Here is a 20,119-nt window from a genome sequence, read left to right as displayed (position 1 = left end):
CCTCTTCTTCCACCATCGTCAACCAACAAACAGCCCAATCTCATCAATCAATCGCCAATCCCCAGCAACGACCTTCTCCGAGAACTCATCTCGGTACCCCAATTACTCCAACACAACCTTACAGCTAGCACAAGCTGTATTACTTACTCTTCCCCCCTTGAACCACTACATTAACAACCGGCACGATGGCAAACAAGAGCTCTGCAGTGGCGGACGAGCCCATTGAGGTTCTGTTCGCCCTGCAACCCAACTTCGACCTTCTTGACATGGCAGGCCCTATGGAGGCTTTGTCCACTGCCCTTCATGACCAGAAGGACAAGAGTGAGTTACCTATTTACCTTCTTGGAAGCTTCTGCGCAGCTCCTCCTCCTCACTGCCTTCCCCGCTCCATCCGCCACGCACGCCGCTGTGATGCAGCCATGTTAACCAGTGCCCGACCCCGCAGACTCCAAGGCCTTCGAGTGTACCATTGCGGCCGCAGAGCCCAAGGTTGTCTCCGACTCTGGTGTTACCATTGGCACCCAAATCCCCTTCAAGGAGGCCTATGAGCGCCTCAGCGACTTTGACGTCCTCGTCATTGTTGGCGGCGACAGTGAGAACATTCTCAAGAACAACGCCGAGCCCCTTCCTCTCATCCAGGCCTTCTCTGAGCTGCAGCAGAAGGATCCCTCCCACGAGCGTACCCTCCTCTCCATCTGCACCGGTTCTCTCTTTCTTGCCAAGCAGGGTGTCCTCGCTGGACTCTCCGCCACTACTCACTCAGACTACATTACCAAGTTCGAGATCCTTTGCAGCGAGGCCGCTACCCGCAACCTCACTGAGAGAACTGATGTCATTGACGATGCTCGCTACGTCGTCAACAACCTCCGCTTCGAGCTCGGAGATGAGGACGAGAACCCCTACGTCCGCCGCAAGTCCGACACCGGTCGCCGACCCTCCAACGCTAGGTACGTGGCCAGATCTACACCCCATCTCCCGTGCTACGAGTAAAACTAACTCTTTGAAACAGAAAGGGCAGCATGTCCTTCAAGAGCTCCGGCCGCCGCGAGTCCATTACTCGCCGTGCCGCGATGCGCCTCGGCGGTCTTCGCGTCATCACCGCCGCTGGAGTCAGCGCCGGTATCGATGCCGCTCTGTACCTTATTAGCGCCCTTGTCGACGACGCTTCGGCCGAGGAGACCGCTCGCTACATGAACTGGACCTGGAACAAGGGTGTGGTTGTTGACGGCCTTGATGTCTAAGTCAGACACCAATAGCCATGACAGATGGATGGTAAAAGTTCATCATGATTCATGAAGATCTGTAAGAAGGACGGGAAAAGCCTTCCAGATGTGTACGGGATAGTTGCGTCTCCATGTTGCTAGCAATGCTGTGTTTATTAGTACAATCCACCCTTACTTCTTTCGGGAAACAAATTCTGCGGTCTATCGTGTGTGAGTCCAATCTGAGTCACCGGTCCACTTACAGCCGACCCCATGTACCGCGGTAGTTGTGCATGCCTTCTCAATGTGCTAGAATGGCATCGCAATGAGGAGGTGAATACCAGGAAAATCGCCAGCTGTGGTGCTCCCAATTCCCCTCATAAACCAGTGGAGATTAGACTCAGGTTTGTGCGCTGCCTTACATAACCCGTCTGGTCTTGGAATCTGGGGTTGGAGCTCTGACGGACAAGGCCATTCCTTGATCGGCACTGCTCTTGCCTCGTTGGCTGCTTTCTCGTGCCAGGTAAAACATCGGATATGAACGCAATAGGCGTGTATTGTATCCGTACACTGATCTTCTTGTCCCCTCTTGCACATCTCGATGTGAAGTGGTCGAAGCTTCCTCAGATGAAGGCAGCCAAGACTCGACGTATCGTTTCTGTGGAAGTGAGGGGAGAAGCTCTGCTAGCTCTCATAATTGAACTGGTACCTTACTGGTAGTGCTAAACACTGAATTGGCGAGAGCGAGTATCAAGCTGTCCGGCTCAAACTTTCGGAGTCCGAGATCTACGCATGGCAGGACGTCGCGTGACATGCCTTGACTCCACCTTTGCTTGACACACAAGCGACCCAGCCTTGCCGTTTTTGCCGGGATAGGACTGGGTATACGTTCGCAAAAAAGCACCTTGATTTGGAGTTCTTTGGCTTTCACTAGGAGTGCCAAGGTGACTGTTAATACCTACGTGGAATCAAGGTAAGTTGCCCATAGATTGTATCTGAAGCCGAGAGTCAAAGGCCGGGGAGCGGGCCCGGTCGGAAGAATTGACCTCGTGTGGAGACACCTTGAGGGAGCTATCGTTGACCCAATTTTCCCGCACCTGCGCCCGGCACCCGTAAATCTGGCCCCACTAGTAAGGGCGGAAATACGTGACCCCGAGTCGACCAATCATCAAGCAGATCAATCCTGACGGTCAACTTTTTGGATTCTCGCATCGCAGGAGCTCCACGATCGATTAAGCTCAGCCAAATCAACGACGGACGACAAGATGGCGGAGGCATTGGCACAAGCGGTAGCCCGCCAAGGGCCGGCATCCTTCAAGCTGGGAACGAAGGCAGTGTATCTGTAGGTTTAGCTTTCCAATCACAACTACCTTCACCCGAGATCACCTTTCACCCCATGGCGCCACGCACCTCGAAAACATCATGCACAGAAAGCTAACGTCTCTCTCCCCCCTCAGGCCGAACCATGTCGTCACTTTTGTCCGCAAGGACAAATCCCCAGCCAACATGGCCACCTTCAACGTGCCCCTGACCTTCACAAAGTTCGACATCCGCGACTACCTCTGGAACCTCTACAACGTCGAGACGACGGCGGTGCGCTCCCAAGTCAAGCAGTCGGCCATCGAGCGGCGGTCGACGGGCTCCGGCTATTTCCGCCCGCAGAGCACCAAGGTAATGACGGTGCAGCTGACGAAACCCTTCGTGTGGCCCTCCCCGCCCGCGGACCTCGAGCCCTGGAACAAGAAGCTGTGGGAGGCGCGCGAGAGCGTCTCGCGCGAGCAGTACCGCGGCGACATCCGCAAGCAGCTCGGCAGGCTGGCGAGACCGAGCAAGGACAAGGAGAGCCCCGAGAGGAAGTTTTTGCGCAAGCAGGCTGGTAGAATCTTGCGCGGTGCGGCGCCGGGCAAGTGGGATCAGGGGAACAAGGAGGTTGAGCTGGATAGCAAGTGGGATCCGCCCAAGAAGAGGAAGGCGAAGAGCTGGCGGTTGATCAAGAGACAATCGAAGAGATCGGTGAGGAAATGAGTATCCTCCCGTTGCGCGAGTTCATGGGATGGGGGGTTGACGGAAGGGGTTGGGATATTCACGTGTACAAAAATCGAAAGAACAATAGTGTAGCATGCGGATCGGCATGTCTTGTACAACACATAACACACAATAAGGACGGCATGCGATATAGAAAAGGTGTCAATTGGTTTTGGTATCTTTGGATTCGGATTCCTCAGTCACGGTATGCCTTATTTCTTCAGATGATGCGACCCAGTGCTGAGACTCTTGAAAGCGAAGAGCTTCGTTGCCCCATGCCCACCAGCCAGCAGTCAGATTACGCGCAAACACCTCTAGGCCGCGATATCCTCGAGGCAGCAGGTCGTCAAACATGCAGCGCAGATTTGGCTTCCGTGAGTGAACGTCAGGGACCGCGGCAATGACCCTCCCAGGCACCTTCTTATTGTCACCCCGTTTTCTCGCGACGATGAGCCTCTCCCAGGGTTTCCTCCACGCAGACTCCGTTTCGAAGATGGCATCGCCTTGCGACGTGATCTTGACCCATTGCCACTCGGCAGCGACCTCGAGGCCCCAGGATGCGAGGACACCCTTGGGCGAGGTGAGCAAGTCTACCAGCGTCGCCTTATTCGTCACCCAGACGGCAACGAGACCGCCGTCTGCGAGATGGGCGGCGACGGGGATCTGGTCCAGCAGCGCGCGCGTCTCCTTGAGACCGTGGACGGTGGCATAGCCGCCAGTCGTCTTCTTCTTTCTCCTCGCGGACTTGTTGGGCCAGGGAGGGTCCATTATAATGAGGTCAAACTTGGGCGCCGTCGAGAGGAAGGATTCCCTAGTCTCCTGGATCGAGCCGTTCAGGTACGTAGACTCTGGGGGAATAAAGTGCGCCGCAGCCGCAGCCGCAACCGGCCGAGAAGCGGCTGCGGTAGTGGCAGCGGCAGCATCGTCGCCGTTGTCCTTGCGTACGGGATGATCCTGCGGGCTTACGCTGCTTTCACGACCGGTGGTGCTGACGACGTCGCTGCTGCTCCCGCCGCCCGTCACACGAGGGAGACAAAACGGCGCATCACAGGTCCGTCTTAGCGTATCGAGGGCGCTCCTCACCGCTGCCTCGATCATGAGGTCTGCGAGCTGGCTCGCCGGCGTCTGGTTATTGGTTTGAGGTTCCCGGGGCTCTGGGAGGGTAAATGGCGCGGAGACGGGGTCGACCGAGAGGAGCCGTCTCTGTGGTTGTCCTGTTGTCTCGGCACCTTGGCCCGGTAAGAGCTGGCTCTCCTCTAACGAGGCGGGTATGTCGACGAGACACACGGAGCGGTCTTCATTTTGGAACAGGACGCATCTTGGCGACGAGCATGCCTGAGAGGACTTTGATGGAAGACTAGTAGAGGTCATGACTAGAATCGTATCTTCTTCTCATTCTTCACCTAAGTATAACCAGGACCAGCGTGCCTTGCCCCTGTGGCTTTGACCCGGGGCGTCTTCCCCGGAGGCTTGATTTGAGGCCCGGCGCAGTCAAAGTGCCCCTCGACCGGACCCGGGTGGGGGCTTGACTGTGGTGGCCGTGGGAAAAAACAGTCCGGTGCTTGTAGTCCCCAATCCTACCGAGGCCCTCCTGCGTTGGTGTGGTTTCCCCTTGGACAAGCGGTCTGGTGTTAGTTAGTTTCTCTGTGTGTGAGAAAAGTCTTTGCAGTCAGTCCCCGATTCGACTGCCCACATGGAGTGAAATTGCGGAGGTATCGTGGGTATCAAAGGCCTAACCCCGGACCGGAAGTGAGTAAAAGCAGAGAAGATCCTGGAAAGACAGCCCGCTGCAGAGGTCGAGAAGTTGAAAATGACCATCCGCCCGCGTCGACGCTCGGCAATCTTCGGCTCGTGGCCCAGACCCCTGTACTCCGTACTAGAACTCTCAGCGGGCAGCCCCCGATTTACCGCTCGTGCGCCACGCTCCTCCCCCGTAGAGCACCAGTTGTGTGCAATGAGAAGGAGCCTTTTTAAAATCTCGCCTTTATGACGTCCCGCCCCGTCGCATTTCGGCTTTAGACCCTTCCCTTCCCTTCCCGCACTCTGCCTCCTTGGAACCTTCTCCGCGATCACCACTCCCCCCCACGATCCTTACCCTCCTCGCCTGCCAGCTCGTGCTGCGAGCTCCTTTAGTTTCTCCTTCACCAATCTTCGAATCCTCGACCCCGGAAACTTCGAAACACACTTCTGGAAAACACGATTCGCGGAATGCTCCTCGAGTAACGCCGGGCCCAGCACTTTCACAAACAGCCAAAGCGAACGAGCGCGCTCGCCGGGTTGCGCTGACTAGGTGATGCCGTCAGCGCTGCTGGAACATGCCTCTATGTCGGAGGTAGCACCAAATAACCAACGAAATGCTGCGCGACCGAAGCCAGACACGAGGGCCCCTCCCGTGTGCCCGACTGACGACGACGAGACGGTAGCCGTCAGGAAGCAGACGCGGACGTTCGACTATGTCTGGCGTTCTGGCGTCGCGGGAGGCCTGGCAGGATGTGCTGTAAGTAGCAATAGGAATGAATCGGCGTAGAGAGGATATCCGTCATGCTGACGCAGATTTGTACCACAGGCAAAGACGGTTGTCGCACCTCTTGACCGAGTCAAGATTCTGTTCCAGGCGAGTAGTCCGCAATTCGCAAAGTACACTGGGTCGTGGTTCGGTGTCGTGACGGCAATGAAGGACATTCGCTCCCACGAAGGCTTCACGGGGTTGTATAGAGGACACTCGGCCACTCTCCTCCGAATCTTCCCCTACGCCGGAATCAAGTTTCTTGCGTACGAGCAGATCCGCTCCATGATTATCAGGAGGCAAGATCAAGAGACGCCCTGGCGCCGGCTTATCAGCGGCTCCCTGGCGGGCATCACATCCGTCTTTTTCACATATCCCTTGGAGGTCATTCGGGTCCGGTTAGCGTTTGAGACAAAACACGGCGGTTCCTCGTTATCCGCGATTTGCCGGCGGATCTACAACGAGCGTTTTGTGCGGACGTCCCCCGCCTCGCAAGCGGCCGGCACCTCGGCAACTGAGGCGGCCGCCTCCGCCGTCACCGCCGTTGCCCCGCGCTCGGGTCTGATCAACTTTTACAGAGGCTTCACCCCGACCATGCTGGGTATGCTCCCTTACGCCGGCATGTCCTTTTTGACGCACGACACGGCCGGCGACGTTCTCCGCCACCCCAAGCTCGCGAAATGGACAACGCTTCCGCGGCCGGAGAACTTGCCTGCGGGCAAGCCCACGCCGCTGCGATCATGGGCCGAACTACTCGCCGGTGGTGTTGCCGGCCTCATCTCCCAGACTGCATCGTACCCGTTGGAGGTCATTCGTCGGCGAATGCAGGTCGGCGGTGCCGTAGGCGACGGCCACCGACTGCGCATCGGCGAGACGGCCGCCATGATTTTCCGGGAGAGGGGTATGCAGGGGTTTTTCGTGGGCTTGACTATCGGCTACGTCAAGGTTGTGCCCATGGCAGCGGTCGCCTTTTACACGTACGAGAGATCCAAGATCTGGCTGGGAATTTAGACTGTCTATCCTCTGTTGTGTGGGTTGCTGTTTGAATTTGGCGTTGTTGGAGCACTGGGACAAACAAGCATTTTTTTGGGAGAATTTTCTTTCTTTTTCATGAAATACGCGGGTTAGAGGAGCAGTTCTCTTGGGACCAAACCAAAGGAGTAAGATGGAGTACTAGAATGGCGGCTGTTCTGCACATGCCAATCATCCAATATATTTCTGGATTTTTTGCGCTACACGCCAACACCTCGACTTCACTGCGCGATGTGGATGGTGTCAACCTTTGGACCGCTTTGTTTGATGTGACTGGAACAATTCTGGAACAATTGGATGAAAGCATGGTATTCTAACTTCGTGATTCATAAACTCATTCCTTCTCCTCGCCAACACACCTTGTAATCTCAACACCATCCTAGCGAGAACTTGTCAGCACCCTCATGGGCCAGAGCAGTCAATCCAAGAGACCAAGAACTTACAGGCACACCAGTCGGCTCAAAGCTGTTGATGAGCTTACTCTCGTACCGAAGATTGGGGTTCCCGATGCGCGACAAGTCCAGCCTCTCCTCTCCCTCGCGCTTCTCGTACTGCTTCGCCGTGCGCTCGTCGTGCCACCCGGCCGCCTTCCTCGCGTCACCGACGTCTCTCGCGGCGGCGCGCTTCTCGGGCACCGAGCTGCGGACGTACTCCAAGTAAGGCGGATTTCCCGGCTTAATGACGTTGTCGGCGGCGAGGACGGAGCCGGGGCCGACGAGGCCTAGTTGTTCGGCGAGTTTGAGGTCTGTGGTGTAGGCGGGTTTGTAGTGGTCCAGGAACATGAGGTCGATTTTGGAAAAGATGCCGTCGGCGTGCAGGCGCGCGATGGAGGCGTCGCTGGGGCCGACGACGACTTTGACCGTGTCGGTGAGGCCGGCGAGGTCGACGAGGGAGCCGATGACGGCGGCGAATTCGGGGTTGCGCTCGAGGGAGAAGTATTGCGCTCCGCCTCCCGGGGAGGCCTTGCGGACGGCGGCGCCGAAGAGGATGCAGGAGTAGCCTACGTAACCTCCTAATTCGACCTGTTGGCGGGTGTTAGATCTCATCCAATCTCTCTCTCTCGTCTCTATGTCTCGAAAGGGGGAAAATAGTGCGGAATGATCAGATCATCCTTAGCCAGCAAGAGCGTTCGGATGGTTACAGGTGCGATTATCAAAGTCTGCAGAACTTGCGACGGAAAGCCGCCTCTGAGAACGAAGCTCTTTTCTTACCATCACCTTGGGCTTGACCTCGGCGATCAAGTCTGTTACAATCTTGCCCTTGTCCTCGCCCACATTCATGAGGTACTTCTTGGTCCGGCCAAAATCGTCAATCGCCTTCAACACGCCCTCCGGCGAGCCGCGGATCTCATCGAGATTGGGTTGGCTGTAAACAAAGTGCAGCAGTTCGATTTCGCGGCCGTCGTCGAAGAACACTTCCTCCTGGACGGCGTATGCCTTGCTTTCGTCAAAGTGAGGCATCTTGACTGAGGTACGCGTGCCAACCGTTGCAAAGTCACAGTCGCTTTCTTGGTGTTTATTGTATCTCAATTGGAGACGAAAGATCTATGTAGATGAGATAATCCGAAGACGACGAGAAGGAAGAGAAAACAGAACAGAACGCATTCCCAGGCAGCTCATCCTAAGGGCCACCGGTCTAGTTATCATCACGATGGATGAAACAGAACAGGCCTTCCCACCAACATTAAAACGCCGCCTCCGTCGCGCGCAAGCAAGGAATTCCGAGCAAAGCAGGCACATTTGACGGGAACCGTAGCTCTCGGCGACCTTGACCACCTTTACCACACCCTCCTACCCCAACTTTCTCGTTTCCCCCCTCACCCCTGTGGAGCTGCCCCTCCCTCCTCCGATCTTTCCAAATTAAATTAACCAGGCAATAATTGCCGGGCAAAGCACAGCAGCAGCAGGGAGAAAGCTCGGCCATCATCTATGACACGCCTTGGGCTATTTGATAGCTGTTTGGAGGCAAGGCGCCACAGGGTACCTATGTAGCTCCGGCCTAAAGAGGAAGAGAGAGAGACATGAATCTGGTCATGGCGGGGTAACTGGCCGGACCTTGCCATCCCGCGAGATCGTGATTCGCAGCTCCCGCAATATGTTGAGGGAGAATGCGGTAGGTACCTTTTGCTGGAAGTGGAAGAAGTGGTACGCGGTACGTATAGTAGACAGATACAAAGGTACCTGATCAGTACAAGAGTACGGGAGTACAAAATCATGTGCTTTCGCGACGATTGCGGGTAGTGGCACGCGGAGAGGGGCAGTTGGCTGGGCACGGTAAGTCATGACGCGCATACCACCTCATCAAACGCGTCGACGATGCAATTGAGTTTTGCTTTCGAGCTTTCTCAACTCCACAGCAACTGCAGTCTTTTCTCAGCTCATGCCAGCTTTTCTCGGCCGACTGCGGGGTGTTCCCAAACGTCTTAACTGCCTTTAGTCTTTTTCTCAATCAAGGTGCGTCAAGCCAACGGTAGCACGAAGCCAGGGGGAGGGGGGCGAGGCGAAGGGACGCCGCTGATCCAACTCTAGCATGCGACTCGATGCTTTCATCCGATCTGAGGCTCCCACGCTTGACAGCGTTTGAACAAACCCGATGAACCAGAAATGCAAACTGCATCCATGTCCGTAACGCAGGCTCTTCTTCCCCCAGCCAACGAGAAGCTGTCGACGTCCCGATGCGGCTCGCCGGAGGGTTGTCTCCCCCTGGTCTGTCCTCGCCCCCTCTTCCCCACGTGCGAGATCTAGATCTCCCGACTCGTGTCGATCATGTCCTGGGCGTAAAAGGCAAGCAGCACTTTGGGGCCTGGGCTTGTCTCTGAGGGCAAGCATAGCTAGCCTGCTCTAGCTACGCTTGGCTCCGCGTTCCTACCGCAAAATTATCGAATGTCGATGACGGAATCGACTTTTCAGACTGAAACATGGGATTTCTCTAGCTCTCGTTCTGTTTGCCGTTTTGCTTGACAGGCGGCAAATAGGGAACATCGGAAGTTGCTCCGAGTACAGCACGCCATCTTCCCGCCCCGCGGACCGCATTGGTTTGTGACACAATAACCAAGCAGAGAGCCTGTGGCATGCGGAACTAACGCCAGAACGGACGCCAGGCCTCGCTTCTAGACGTCTCCGGGGCCAGAAGCTGTAAGCCCCATTGGCAAATGTCATGAGCATCATGACACTCTTTCTGCACATTGCCGTCACGCAGCAACCGTAATACGAGAGAAACGAAGAGATCTGGTATGAGAACAAACCGCGCACCAAACGAGGACGATCCCGTCAAAGCTTGTCCGTACTAGCAACTCGCTTGTGCCACCAGAGTTTGACGGCAGCATCGAGTCGAATGTACTTGTCACCGTTTCTCCTCTCTTGTCAACTACTGCGTTGCGCCAGCTGCTTCTACCCAAAGGTAAAGCAGCGTAGCTCCAAGCTTAGGCGCCCGGGGCAAGCCGGGGTCTTGCCTTTTGACTCCGACCCTTGCTGGTCGTCTTCGGACGACTACCTTTCGTCTGCCTTGGGATTGTGTGACTTGATTCTTTTTTGAGGAGTCGGTCAAGCTGGAGTGGGCCTAGGTGAGCGTTGGAGGCGCAAGTGATGATGTCGACAATTCGTCGACAATTCCCCGGGATTTGACATTCGCCGAAAGAGTAATGACTACTGGAACCAGAAGTATCTCATACGGCTGCGGTCTTGTATCGCAGTTCGAGCTGTGGGGAGCTTAATTCATTCAAAAGCCTGATGTTGGAAGCACCTCTCTGGCAGATTCCTTTCATCCTCACTCTCATCTCATTCAACAACTCTCAACGTCTTTCATCTTGACAATCACACTCTCCTCTCTCCCATTGCGCAATTCCTAGACCGAATCAATTTCTATTACTCCCTTTGACAAGATGGCATCAGACATGAAGGCGACGGTGGAGCCCACCAAGAAGGGTTTCTCCGTCTGCGGTTACGAGAAGATCGAGTACGACTTTGAGTTCCTCGATGGCGTTTTCAACAAGCAGAACAGTCAGCTGGCCGACTGTTACTCGCGCTGGAAGCGATGCTTAGCTGTCATGGACCTGAACATCTTCAACATCTACGGCAAGGAGATGAAGGAGTACTTTGATCACTACAACATTGAGCTCAAGATTCACAAGACCATGATTGGTGAGAAGGCCAAGTCCATGGAGACGTTGCTGAGCATCGTCGATTCCATGACTGAGTTTGGTGTCTACCGCAAGGTAAGTATCTTGTCTTGATTCGAGCCATCGAAATTATCTAACACCAATTGAAGGAGCCTGTTCTTGTTGTTGGAGGTGGTCTGGTCACAGATGTTGCAGGGTACGTTTCCCCATAGAAGTTCCCTTGACTTGCTTGGCTTCTGACACAACCCAGCTTCGCATGCGCCGCTTACCGCCGCAACACGCCATTCATCCGCATCCCCACGACAGTCATTGGCCTGATCGATGCGTCCGTGTCCATCAAGGTTGCTGTCAACTACGGCAATTACAAGAACCGTCTGGGCGCGTACCACGCACCAACCCACACATTCCTTGACTTCACTTTCTTGCGAACTCTTCCCACCGCACAGATCCGCAATGGTTTCGCCGAGCTGATCAAGATCTCTACTTGCGCCCATCTGGAGACTTTCGACCTGCTTGATCGTTTCTGTGAGGAACTGATCAAGACCGGTTTCGGTCGCACTGATGGAGCTAGCAAGGAGGTCAGGGACGCGGCTGACAGGATCAACCGCAACGGTATTCACGAGATGTTGAAGCTAGAGACCCCCAACCTGCACGAGATCATGCTTGATCGTGTTATCGCATACGGCCACACGTAAGCCAACTTTCCACCCTGCATACGCCACAAGCGTTCTAGAAGCTTACCCCGCGCAGTTGGTCACCCCTCCACGAGCTCTCCCCCGATGTGCCTCTGCGCCACGGTCACGCCATCTCTATTGACATGGCCTACTCCGCAACTCTGGCCCACGTCCTCGGAAAGCTCTCCTCGGATGAGCACCGCCGCCTGCTGAACCTCTTCTCCCGCGCCGGTCTCTCCATGGACCACCCCCTCTTTGACGAGGACATGCTCGAGAAGGCTACCTCTGCCATCCTCAAGACCCGTGACGGCAAGCTCCGTGCCGCCGTTCCCTCACCTCTGGGCAACTGCGAGTTCCTCAACGATATATCCCACGAGGACATGTGTGCTGCCCTCAAGGTGCACAAGGACTTAATGAAGGAGTACCCCCGCAAGGGTGCTGGACTTGAGGCCTATGTCGACGCCAGCGACACTGGCTACACGATCAACGGCTCTTCCGTGGAGGATGAAACCCGCAAGTACATGAACGGTGTCGAGCAGACTGTCACCCGCGACGATACTATCTCGTCCAACGGCTCTTCGACACCCGAGTATGGCTTGTCAAATGGCAATAACTTGAATCAGGACAAGGCTACGTATGCCGCTGCAGGCTTCGAGCCTGAGATCCTGAAGAAGCTCAACGCTGAGGAGATGAAGAGCTCCAGCACACATGGCAAGGTCCACGTTGATGAGGAGTGTTGCTAGAGCAGGCATACCGAAAAGTTTTCCTTTGTAAAGCGGCGAAACGAGTATCGTTAGGATAATTGCATCAACTTAGGGGTCATCAAAAACTCGAGCATAGCTCTTGAGGGAACTTAAATGGATTCACTTTCAATCACAATGTTGGACACAAGTGCGCGCGCAAGTCTCCCAAGACGATATCGACTCTTTATAGTCACTATCATTCTCCACATGTAGCATTTCAGAACATCCTTTTCAACCACCTCGGATATCCACGTGCTTTTTCTATTACGTCAAGATCATCTCCCTAACATAGTTCGTCTCCAACCCATCATACTTTGATACCTCTCCTCCCCCGCCTCCGCCCAAAAAGAGAGATCCAATCCCAAAACCCACGAACACGATATCCACCACTTCGTCCCCCTTTTCGACCCGCATCATAGACCCTCCCATCCTCGGACCTCGTCACCAACCAGAAACACAAAGCCTGCCCGGCTAGCTCAATCGGTAGAGCGTGAGACTCTTAATCTCAAGGTTGTGGGTTCGACCCGTAAGTTATAGCTCACTCATCATCAGGAGATGGTTCATTATTGGAACATCGTCACTAACTCATCACCAGCCACGTCGGGCTCAATTCCCGTCCGCGATTGAAGCGCACTCACCTTTTTTGAAGATTCCTTTCCAAGGAACGGGTTTCTTGTTTTTTGTTCAAGTTTTAAGTAGATTCGTGCGTATGGGTGGCTCCTCGAGTGAGGTTGACTTTGACCGTCGGAGGAATCGTGATTAGAAAGTTGACAGTGGAATGCCGAGCTTGCAAAGAGAACTGGGTGGCATTAGCCTCCAAAAATGAGCGACAAATAAATGGTGTCACCGTTGGGTCCATGATTTGATCTGTCTCTCTGTTTATTCTTCTAGACTGTGCAAATGCAAAACGCCCATCTCGACGAATCTTTTCATGTACTCATACATTTTTTTTCTTATCTGCTTCTCCATCTTCCCATCCTGACTGACCCCCTATGTATCGCTACCCTTAATTCCAGGTATCATAATGCTCCAGACGCTGGCGAGGATATCTACGGGAAGGGCTCAATCGTCATCGTCGACAAGCCATCCTCCCTCCGCCGCAGCGCGCATGACCAAACCCACGCTCTTCTGCGCGTAATCCGCCATGCCCCGGCGCTTGGCTCTCGCACGCTTCGCCGCACGCTTGCCCTTTCTTCCCAGCGGGGCGTCCAGGTCCAACTCGCTCGAATTCGAGTCCGCCTTCTAAGCCTCCTCGGTGGTAGGAGCAGGTGCAGCAGCGGCGGCATCCTCAGTCTCCGCAACAACAGCAGGCACAGACGCAGGCTCGAGATCCATCTCCTCGGGCGTGGGGGCGTCCTCAATGTCAATGAGTTCCTTCTCCGCGACATAGGCGTCCTCCGCCGCCTTCTTCCTGGCAGCCTCGTCAATCGCCCTCTGCTTCTGCAGGCTGTTGTTGATGAGCGGGGTGGTGTCGTCAAAGATGCGGAGCAGCATGGCCGTCCGGTCCTCCTTGGGCAGCATGAGGTTGAGCGAGTGGATGCTCTTCCACAGCGGGAGCGCCATGCGCTCGCTGAACGCCGGGTCGGAGCCGTCGGGCTCGACGCGGAGCACGCAGCAGCCCATGCCGATGTCGCGCACGCGCTCGCCAATCTCGCCCATCTGCTCCCACTCGCCGTCGGCGATGCGGGGAAACATCTCAATCAGCAGACGGCGCAGCGTCTCCTTCTTGGTCAGGCGGACGACGCGCTGCTCGCCGACGTAGCCCTGGAGGATGGGCATGCCCTCGGACTGGATGCGCCAGCGGCAGATCTCGGCCGAGGGGGCGTCCTGCTTCATAAACATCTTTACGCCGCCGTGGATGACCTTGATGCCGCGGCCCTCGTTCTCCGTGAGGATGTCGCGCGCCAGCGCCGAGGTGTAGTAGACGGCCTTGGCGGGCTCGCCCGTGGCGTTGCGGACCATGTAGCGGTCGTCGGGGAAGCGCGACGAGATGTGGTAAAAGTCGCGAATGTTCTTGATGACCTCGTGCTTGGGATCCAGGTACTTGAACGGCTCCTCGACACGGCCGTGGATGTTGCGGTTCGAGTTCTTGGGCTTCTCTTGTGTTGTCGTCTCGAGCTTGGCCTTCTTGGTCTCTTGGGTCTCGCCGTCAGCCGTCTCGTCTTCTCTCGGTCGCTTAACACCGTTCGTAGCATCCTGCTCCGCCTCCTCGGCCTTTTCCTCACTTTTTACTTCTTCGGTGGCCTCAGTGGTGGTCTCAGGGGCCGTCTCCGGAACCGTCTCGGGGACTGCCTCGACCGCCTCTTCGGTCTTCACGGCGTCGTCAACCTCCATGTTCGCCTCGGTGTTCTCGGTCTCAGTCGCGGGCGTGGCTTCGGCAGGTGTGGCGGCCGCAGTCGCTCCGTTTGACTTGGTGGACTCGTCGCCCTGCTTCTGATCCTCGGGGCGGATCTTGACCTCGGCCTTCTTCTGCAGAACGGTGATGAAGAAGCCTCCAGTGTCCTGCTGGTGAGCGTAGACACGCATGCAGCGCTCGAGAGGCAGGTCGGCGCAGACGCTGCCCTCCAACGGCGGGAACATGGTCTCGACGAGTCTTCCGGGAGCGACGCCCTCGGTGCTGTTCTTGGTCCACTCATCGACCTCGGCCTGAGAGCTCCACAGCCTGCCAGACTTGTCCATGATCTGCCACTTCTTCATGCCGGGGGCGCGAACGAGACCCTGCAGCTCGTTGCTGCAGTCGACGATCTCGACCTTATCCGGGCCACCAGCGCGATCGATGGCGGCCGCGACGACGGACTCGTTCTCGACGGGGTTCATACTGCAGGTGGAGTAGACGACACGGCCTCCGACCTTGAGCATGGCGAGCGCGCGCAGCAGGATTCTGACCTGGGTGACGTGAAGACCCAGCGCACTGCCAGGCTGCCAGTCCTTCCACAGATTCATGTTCTTCCTCAAGGTACCGTCACCCGAGCACGGTACATCGGCGAGGATTCGGTCGAACTTGAGGTATCGAGGCTTCGTCGGGGTCTCGGGGTTCGCGGGGAGCCTGATCGCGGGGTACTGGGTGGCGTCGTGGTTGGTAACGAGCAGGTTAGGGGATCCGAGACGCTTGAGCTGGTGGACAAGCATGTGGCCGCGCTTGTAGTCGGAGTCGTTGGCGATGAGGAGGCCGGTGGTGCGGCCAGAATCCGAGGGGTCGGCCGAGAGATCAGCCTGGCGCTCCTCCTCTGTCTCGTCGCCGAGGTCGAGGCCATCCTCCTTGGCAAAGGCGCGCAGAACCTTTCTGACTCTCGCCTCTTCGCCCTGGTGAATCATCTCGAGAAGCTGACCGGCCTTGCTGCCGGGCGCGGCGCACATGTCCAGCACGGTCATGCCGGGGCGGACGTCCATCAAGAGGGGAGGAATCATGCTGACGACCTCCTGTCTGCTGATGTTGCCGACGGTCGTCTCGGAGACGAGGAACTTCTGGAAAGCGGCAAAGGGGGGGTATTTGCGAATAATGTTCTTCGGGGTGGTCATCCACCAAGCGAGCTCGTTGGGGTACCACGCCAAGGGCTTGGGGGGCTCGACGGTGCGTCCATCGGCGTGCTGGATGTTCTGGATCTCGGGCATGTATCGGGTTTGCAGCAGCTTCTTCACGGCCAAGGCGTGGCTGGGTTTCGGGTCAGTATGAGGTCGCGCGAGACTAGGAAACGTGTCTGTCCTCTGCCAAGTGACTGATGCCTTACCCTTTGGAGCCGCAGAAACGGAAGCTGTTGGGTAGATCTCTGCGCAGGGCATCCCAGAAGGGGCCCTGCTCCTCCTCGGAGAGACCAAAGATGGTATTGTAGTAGCGCTGGAGTCTTTCGTTCTCCTTCTTGACGGCAGGGTAGTTCTGCCACGACTCGCTGCGAGGCTGGCGACCGCGGTCACCGCCGCCCTCGGCGTTGCTGCCGCCGCGGGACTTGCCCTTCTTGCCTCCCTGATGGAATTGCTGTCAGCGCGCGAACAGGCAGTAGGAGTCAATTGAAAAGCGACCGCAAAAAACTTACTCTGAACTTGCGACCCATGGTGTGTCGCGGGAGTGGGAAAGAGAAAATTAAGTCAACGTGCGTGGAGGGGTATGGGTTGCGCACGGCGAGTGTTGTTCGAAAGGAAGGGAAATTCAGAGGTAAGAAGCGTCGCAGTCCAATCCTGTCAGCGTTGGTGGGTAGTGTCGTGCGGTGTGAAATTTTGCCGTCACCAGAAAAAGAGCAACGGAGAAAAAAAAAAAGAAAAAAAAAAAGTTGGAGGTTCGGGTGGAATGCGCCAACATGCGGCCAGCCCCTCGATTGGAGATGATTGGCCTATCAGAGGATAGCTATGGGGAGCATCTAATCACCCCGCATCGCACCCCTGCATCCTCAGGGTCCGCCCCGGCCCCCCGCCCGGCATGTATCCGCTGAAGCCTGCTGGAGCCCGCTGAGAAGTGTCCCGCATTCATCACCTCTCAGTGTGCATACGAGCCTTTCAAAATACAGGTAAGCACCAAAGGTACTTAACCTTCATCTCATCATCCTCCCATCTTCGGCGTCTGTTACTGCGGTAGATGCGATCGGGATTTTGACCATATCGGCTGCGGTCCATGTAAACTCAAGTAGCTCACCTCTGCGGAATGAGGCCGCAGGCACGGCGCCGATTACTCTACTTCTGGGAGCCTAAGCTTCCTGGAGGTCTGCAACCCATAGATGCGTGACATCCGCAGGGCGTGACAGCAAAACGTAAAAAAACTGTACGCTTGTCATCGCTTTCAAGAGCCTCCGATCACCGTCGTGGAGCTCATTCCGCTTCTCCCTTACTAAACAACCAAGTAATCCTCTCCGCTGTATTAATATCTCGACTGCTATTGGATACCTGAGCTGAATGGTGGTGGGCACCGAGGCACGCATCGTCAGGGATGGGGGGCCCCAAAACGCCAGAGCGGCACAATGGACGTATAATGCGGGGTTTGCCTCGGGACCCGAGTACCGGTAGTCGGCGGAGAGCGTGGCCAACTCTTAGCAATTCCAGGCTTGATTTCCGTCTTGATAACTGCAGATTGCTGTCTCATTCTGTTAGTGACGTGGAAGTTGATCCCCCATACCTGCCAGTGGGGGTTGGGGTATCGGCAACCGAAGCTTGAGCTATCCCGCATTAAAGTCTATATGCGACCCTTTCGGATGGACATTCGCGTGGCGAGGAAATACTCATCTCTCATACTTCATCTCACTCATATAAAGCTCAAACCCACGTCCGCAATTGCCGGTACTAGTCTCTATTCATATTGAAACAACATACACATACATATGTTCTGTGAAGCGATCCCTCATTGAGAGAAGAAAACCATGGCACCATCAACCTCAGTCAGCCAGATCCCCCACGCGGACGCCTCCGCCGTCAAACACACAAACGGCAACGGCGTTCTGCCCAGCTCTACCATTGCGCCTGAAAAGAAGCCCGGGCAAGACAAGTCAAAGACCCTGGAGACCAAGGGCTTCCCCCGCCCGCAAAAGTTTGACGATCCGTACCAGCAGCGCCAGCACCTTAAGGAGCGTCTGGCCCTAGGCTTCCGCATCTTTGCAAAGAACGGCTTCGACGCCGGCGTCGCTGGCCACATCACAGTCAGAGTATGTAACCTTCCGTCTTAGAAACGATCAACATATTCTCGAATCAGCTTCGTGAATCTAAAACTAACGACGTCAAAAGGACCCCGTTGAGCCGCAAACATTCTGGCTAAACCCATTTGGCGTCCCCTGGCCACTACTCAAAGCGTCAGATCTCATCCGCGTAGATGAGAATGGCGAAGTGGTCGAGGGTGGCCCCGTCAGGCTCTTGAATACCGCCGGTTCGTCCCCTCAGAACGGCTTAACTTTAATAGTTGCCTCTCAACGAATCTAGCTGACAATGTAAACTCGTAGCATACATGATCCACCACGCGGTCCATGAAGCCCGCCCCGAAATAAACTGCGTAGCCCACTCCCACTCCCTCTACGGCCAAGCCTTCTCCGCCCTCGGCCGCAACCTCGACATCACCACCCAGGACACCTGCGCCTTCTACAACGACGTCGTTCTCTACAACTCCTTCGGCGGCATCGTCCTCGGCAAAGAGGAAGGCCTGCGCATCGCCGCCGCCCTGGGCAACAAGAAGGCCGCCATCCTGCAGAACCACGGCCTCATCACCTGCGGCAAGAGCGTCGAGAGCTGCGTCTACTGGTTCCTCAGCCTCGAGCGGTGCTGTCACCAGCAGCTTTTGGCTGATGCCGCTGCGGGAGGGAGGGGCCACGAAACGGTCAAGATTGATCAGGAAGATGCTGAGTTTACATACAAGTCCATCGGGTCCGAGGTGGCAGGGTGGTTTTCGGGGAAGCCTACTTTTGATATGATGGAGCATGAGTCTGGTGTTGCTTATAAGATGTGAGAGTGGTGGAGGTGGTGGGGTTAATGATGTATGGAAATGCCAGGCAGAATGAACAGCTTTGATATTGATTATCACTGACGGAATTTGAGAGCTTTAGCGACATGTAAGGTTTACCTGTAGCCATCGGTAGCTACCTATACAAAAGGGAGCCCATACCATGTTGAATCGTGCCTCTTCAGGACTGGGTGGGGATGTAGCCTGAACGGTCTTTTGTCTGGACCATTATATATTCCAGATTTGGTGGCTAGCCCAAGGTACGGTACATAGGACTGAACTCCACAGCCTTCGCATCAAAGAGAGATCCAGCGGTCCGCCCGTCCTGACGTGCCTCTTCACGTATTCGTTATGTACTACGCTCGGCTTAAGGAATGACGGGACGGGAGCAAGGGTGTCTAGAATGACTCCGGCTTAACAGATATGTTGACTGCGACGGTGCAAGAACAAGGGTGTTTAGAATGACTCTTGCTTAACACATATGTTGACTGCGATAATCTTGCTACGCTCTCCAAATTCGAGACAAAGGCTAAGGACGTACCAAGCTCTGGGATTAGTGTCTGGGGCATACTTCAGGTCACTGGTCATTCTTTCAAGCCGAATAATTCTCAACGTATCGGACATGGACAACAAGGGGCCAGTCTTGAAGGAAACCATGACAATTTACGAGAGACTACCACTTCTACGTACCTAGAAAGCCTCAGTTTCGTCCTCAAGGGGGTTCAGGCTATCGGCTAAAATGTCATAGATCGATGTGGTCTCTCCTGTTCTAGGAACTGTGTCAACGTCCCAGCTCAGAAGGTTCGTCTTGCACTTTGAGGATCTATAAAACCAGGCCATCCCATCTGTCTGCGTCGTTTCAACCTTCCACAGGGTTGCGGAAGATTGTTGCAATGCCGTCTATAAGAGTTTCTGGTTTAGTTACGACTTCTTGCACCGCTTTAGCCACGACAAAGGATGAGATATTCTTTCTTTTGTATCACTGCCTGATTTGATGAGTGTAGAAAGGGTCTAAGGTGCATCTTCGAAAACCATCCAGTGATATAGCTTAAATTGGTTCTCCATGCTTTGTTAGTTTTAGATTTATCCTAACTATCCGTTATACAAAATATTGGGTGTTTGTAGAGGAGGACGGGAATGGAAGTCATATATGTAACTACTCTCGGTTGATACTGTGTAGAAAAATCTGGCTGCTCGCCTATAATTTGCCTCACATCAAACCAAACAGACAGGAACGGAACCTAGCACGGTCTCTTCACAACTTACGAGCTCGAGTACAGTCTTACTCCCTGGACTCAAGCCCCAAGGCACAAGCTAACCATGCTATTTGTGTCGGAGGTTCAAGTATGTAGGTGATCACATGAATCATTCAATGTATCCGATCTCTATTGAGCTCACTCTCCGACTGCAG

The 20,119-nt window shown here is 55.3% G+C and overlaps 8 protein-coding genes across 8 annotated transcripts; 5 read left to right on the top strand and 3 right to left on the bottom strand.

Moving 5' to 3' along the window:
- Window positions 1–185: 185 nt before the first annotated feature.
- CTAM01_03082 (uncharacterized protein) lies at window positions 186–1,241 on the top strand (the record flags this gene model as incomplete). The annotated part of the gene is made up of 3 exons (XM_060519120.1): window positions 186–321; window positions 446–947; window positions 1,010–1,241. The coding sequence occupies 3 exons, from the start codon at window positions 186–188 to the stop codon at window positions 1,239–1,241; spliced, it is 870 nt and encodes a 289-aa protein (XP_060386119.1).
- A 1,226-nt stretch (window positions 1,242–2,467) lies between these two features.
- On the top strand, window positions 2,468–3,227 carry CTAM01_03081 (ribosomal protein L23; the record flags this gene model as incomplete). The annotated part of the gene is made up of 2 exons (XM_060519119.1): window positions 2,468–2,544; window positions 2,660–3,227. 2 exons carry the CDS (start codon window positions 2,468–2,470, stop codon window positions 3,225–3,227), a joined length of 645 nt encoding a protein of 214 aa, XP_060386118.1.
- A 162-nt stretch (window positions 3,228–3,389) lies between these two features.
- On the bottom strand, window positions 3,390–4,598 carry CTAM01_03080 (uncharacterized protein; the record flags this gene model as incomplete). Its single annotated transcript, XM_060519118.1, has 1 exon — window positions 3,390–4,598. One exon carries the CDS (start codon window positions 4,596–4,598, stop codon window positions 3,390–3,392), a length of 1,209 nt encoding a protein of 402 aa, XP_060386117.1.
- A 952-nt stretch (window positions 4,599–5,550) lies between these two features.
- CTAM01_03079 (uncharacterized protein) lies at window positions 5,551–6,744 on the top strand (the record flags this gene model as incomplete). Its single annotated transcript, XM_060519117.1, has 2 exons — window positions 5,551–5,724; window positions 5,794–6,744. 2 exons carry the CDS (start codon window positions 5,551–5,553, stop codon window positions 6,742–6,744), a joined length of 1,125 nt encoding a protein of 374 aa, XP_060386116.1.
- Window positions 6,745–7,099: 355 nt separating this feature from the next.
- Window positions 7,100–8,225, bottom strand: CTAM01_03078 (uncharacterized protein; the record flags this gene model as incomplete). Its single annotated transcript, XM_060519116.1, has 3 exons — window positions 7,100–7,144; window positions 7,209–7,787; window positions 7,977–8,225. The coding sequence occupies 3 exons, from the start codon at window positions 8,223–8,225 to the stop codon at window positions 7,100–7,102; spliced, it is 873 nt and encodes a 290-aa protein (XP_060386115.1).
- A 2,420-nt stretch (window positions 8,226–10,645) lies between these two features.
- CTAM01_03077 (3-dehydroquinate synthase) lies at window positions 10,646–12,299 on the top strand (the record flags this gene model as incomplete). Its single annotated transcript, XM_060519115.1, has 4 exons — window positions 10,646–10,978; window positions 11,032–11,078; window positions 11,133–11,573; window positions 11,633–12,299. The coding sequence occupies 4 exons, from the start codon at window positions 10,646–10,648 to the stop codon at window positions 12,297–12,299; spliced, it is 1,488 nt and encodes a 495-aa protein (XP_060386114.1).
- A 1,242-nt stretch (window positions 12,300–13,541) lies between these two features.
- CTAM01_03076 (NOL1/NOP2/sun family protein) lies at window positions 13,542–16,348 on the bottom strand (the record flags this gene model as incomplete). The annotated part of the gene is made up of 3 exons (XM_060519114.1): window positions 13,542–15,951; window positions 16,028–16,260; window positions 16,331–16,348. The coding sequence occupies 3 exons, from the start codon at window positions 16,346–16,348 to the stop codon at window positions 13,542–13,544; spliced, it is 2,661 nt and encodes an 886-aa protein (XP_060386113.1).
- A 1,293-nt stretch (window positions 16,349–17,641) lies between these two features.
- CTAM01_03075 (class II Aldolase and Adducin domain-containing protein) lies at window positions 17,642–18,714 on the top strand (the record flags this gene model as incomplete). The annotated part of the gene is made up of 3 exons (XM_060519113.1): window positions 17,642–17,923; window positions 18,003–18,141; window positions 18,215–18,714. 3 exons carry the CDS (start codon window positions 17,642–17,644, stop codon window positions 18,712–18,714), a joined length of 921 nt encoding a protein of 306 aa, XP_060386112.1.
- Window positions 18,715–20,119: the final 1,405 nt, after the last annotated feature.

The sequence above is a fragment of the Colletotrichum tamarilloi genome (assembly GCF_030869305.1).
Source record: "Colletotrichum tamarilloi strain Tom-12 chromosome Unknown Scaffold_7.1, whole genome shotgun sequence".
Lineage (NCBI taxonomy): Eukaryota > Fungi > Ascomycota > Sordariomycetes > Glomerellales > Glomerellaceae > Colletotrichum > Colletotrichum tamarilloi.
This window is presented reverse-complemented; position numbering and strand designations above follow the sequence as displayed.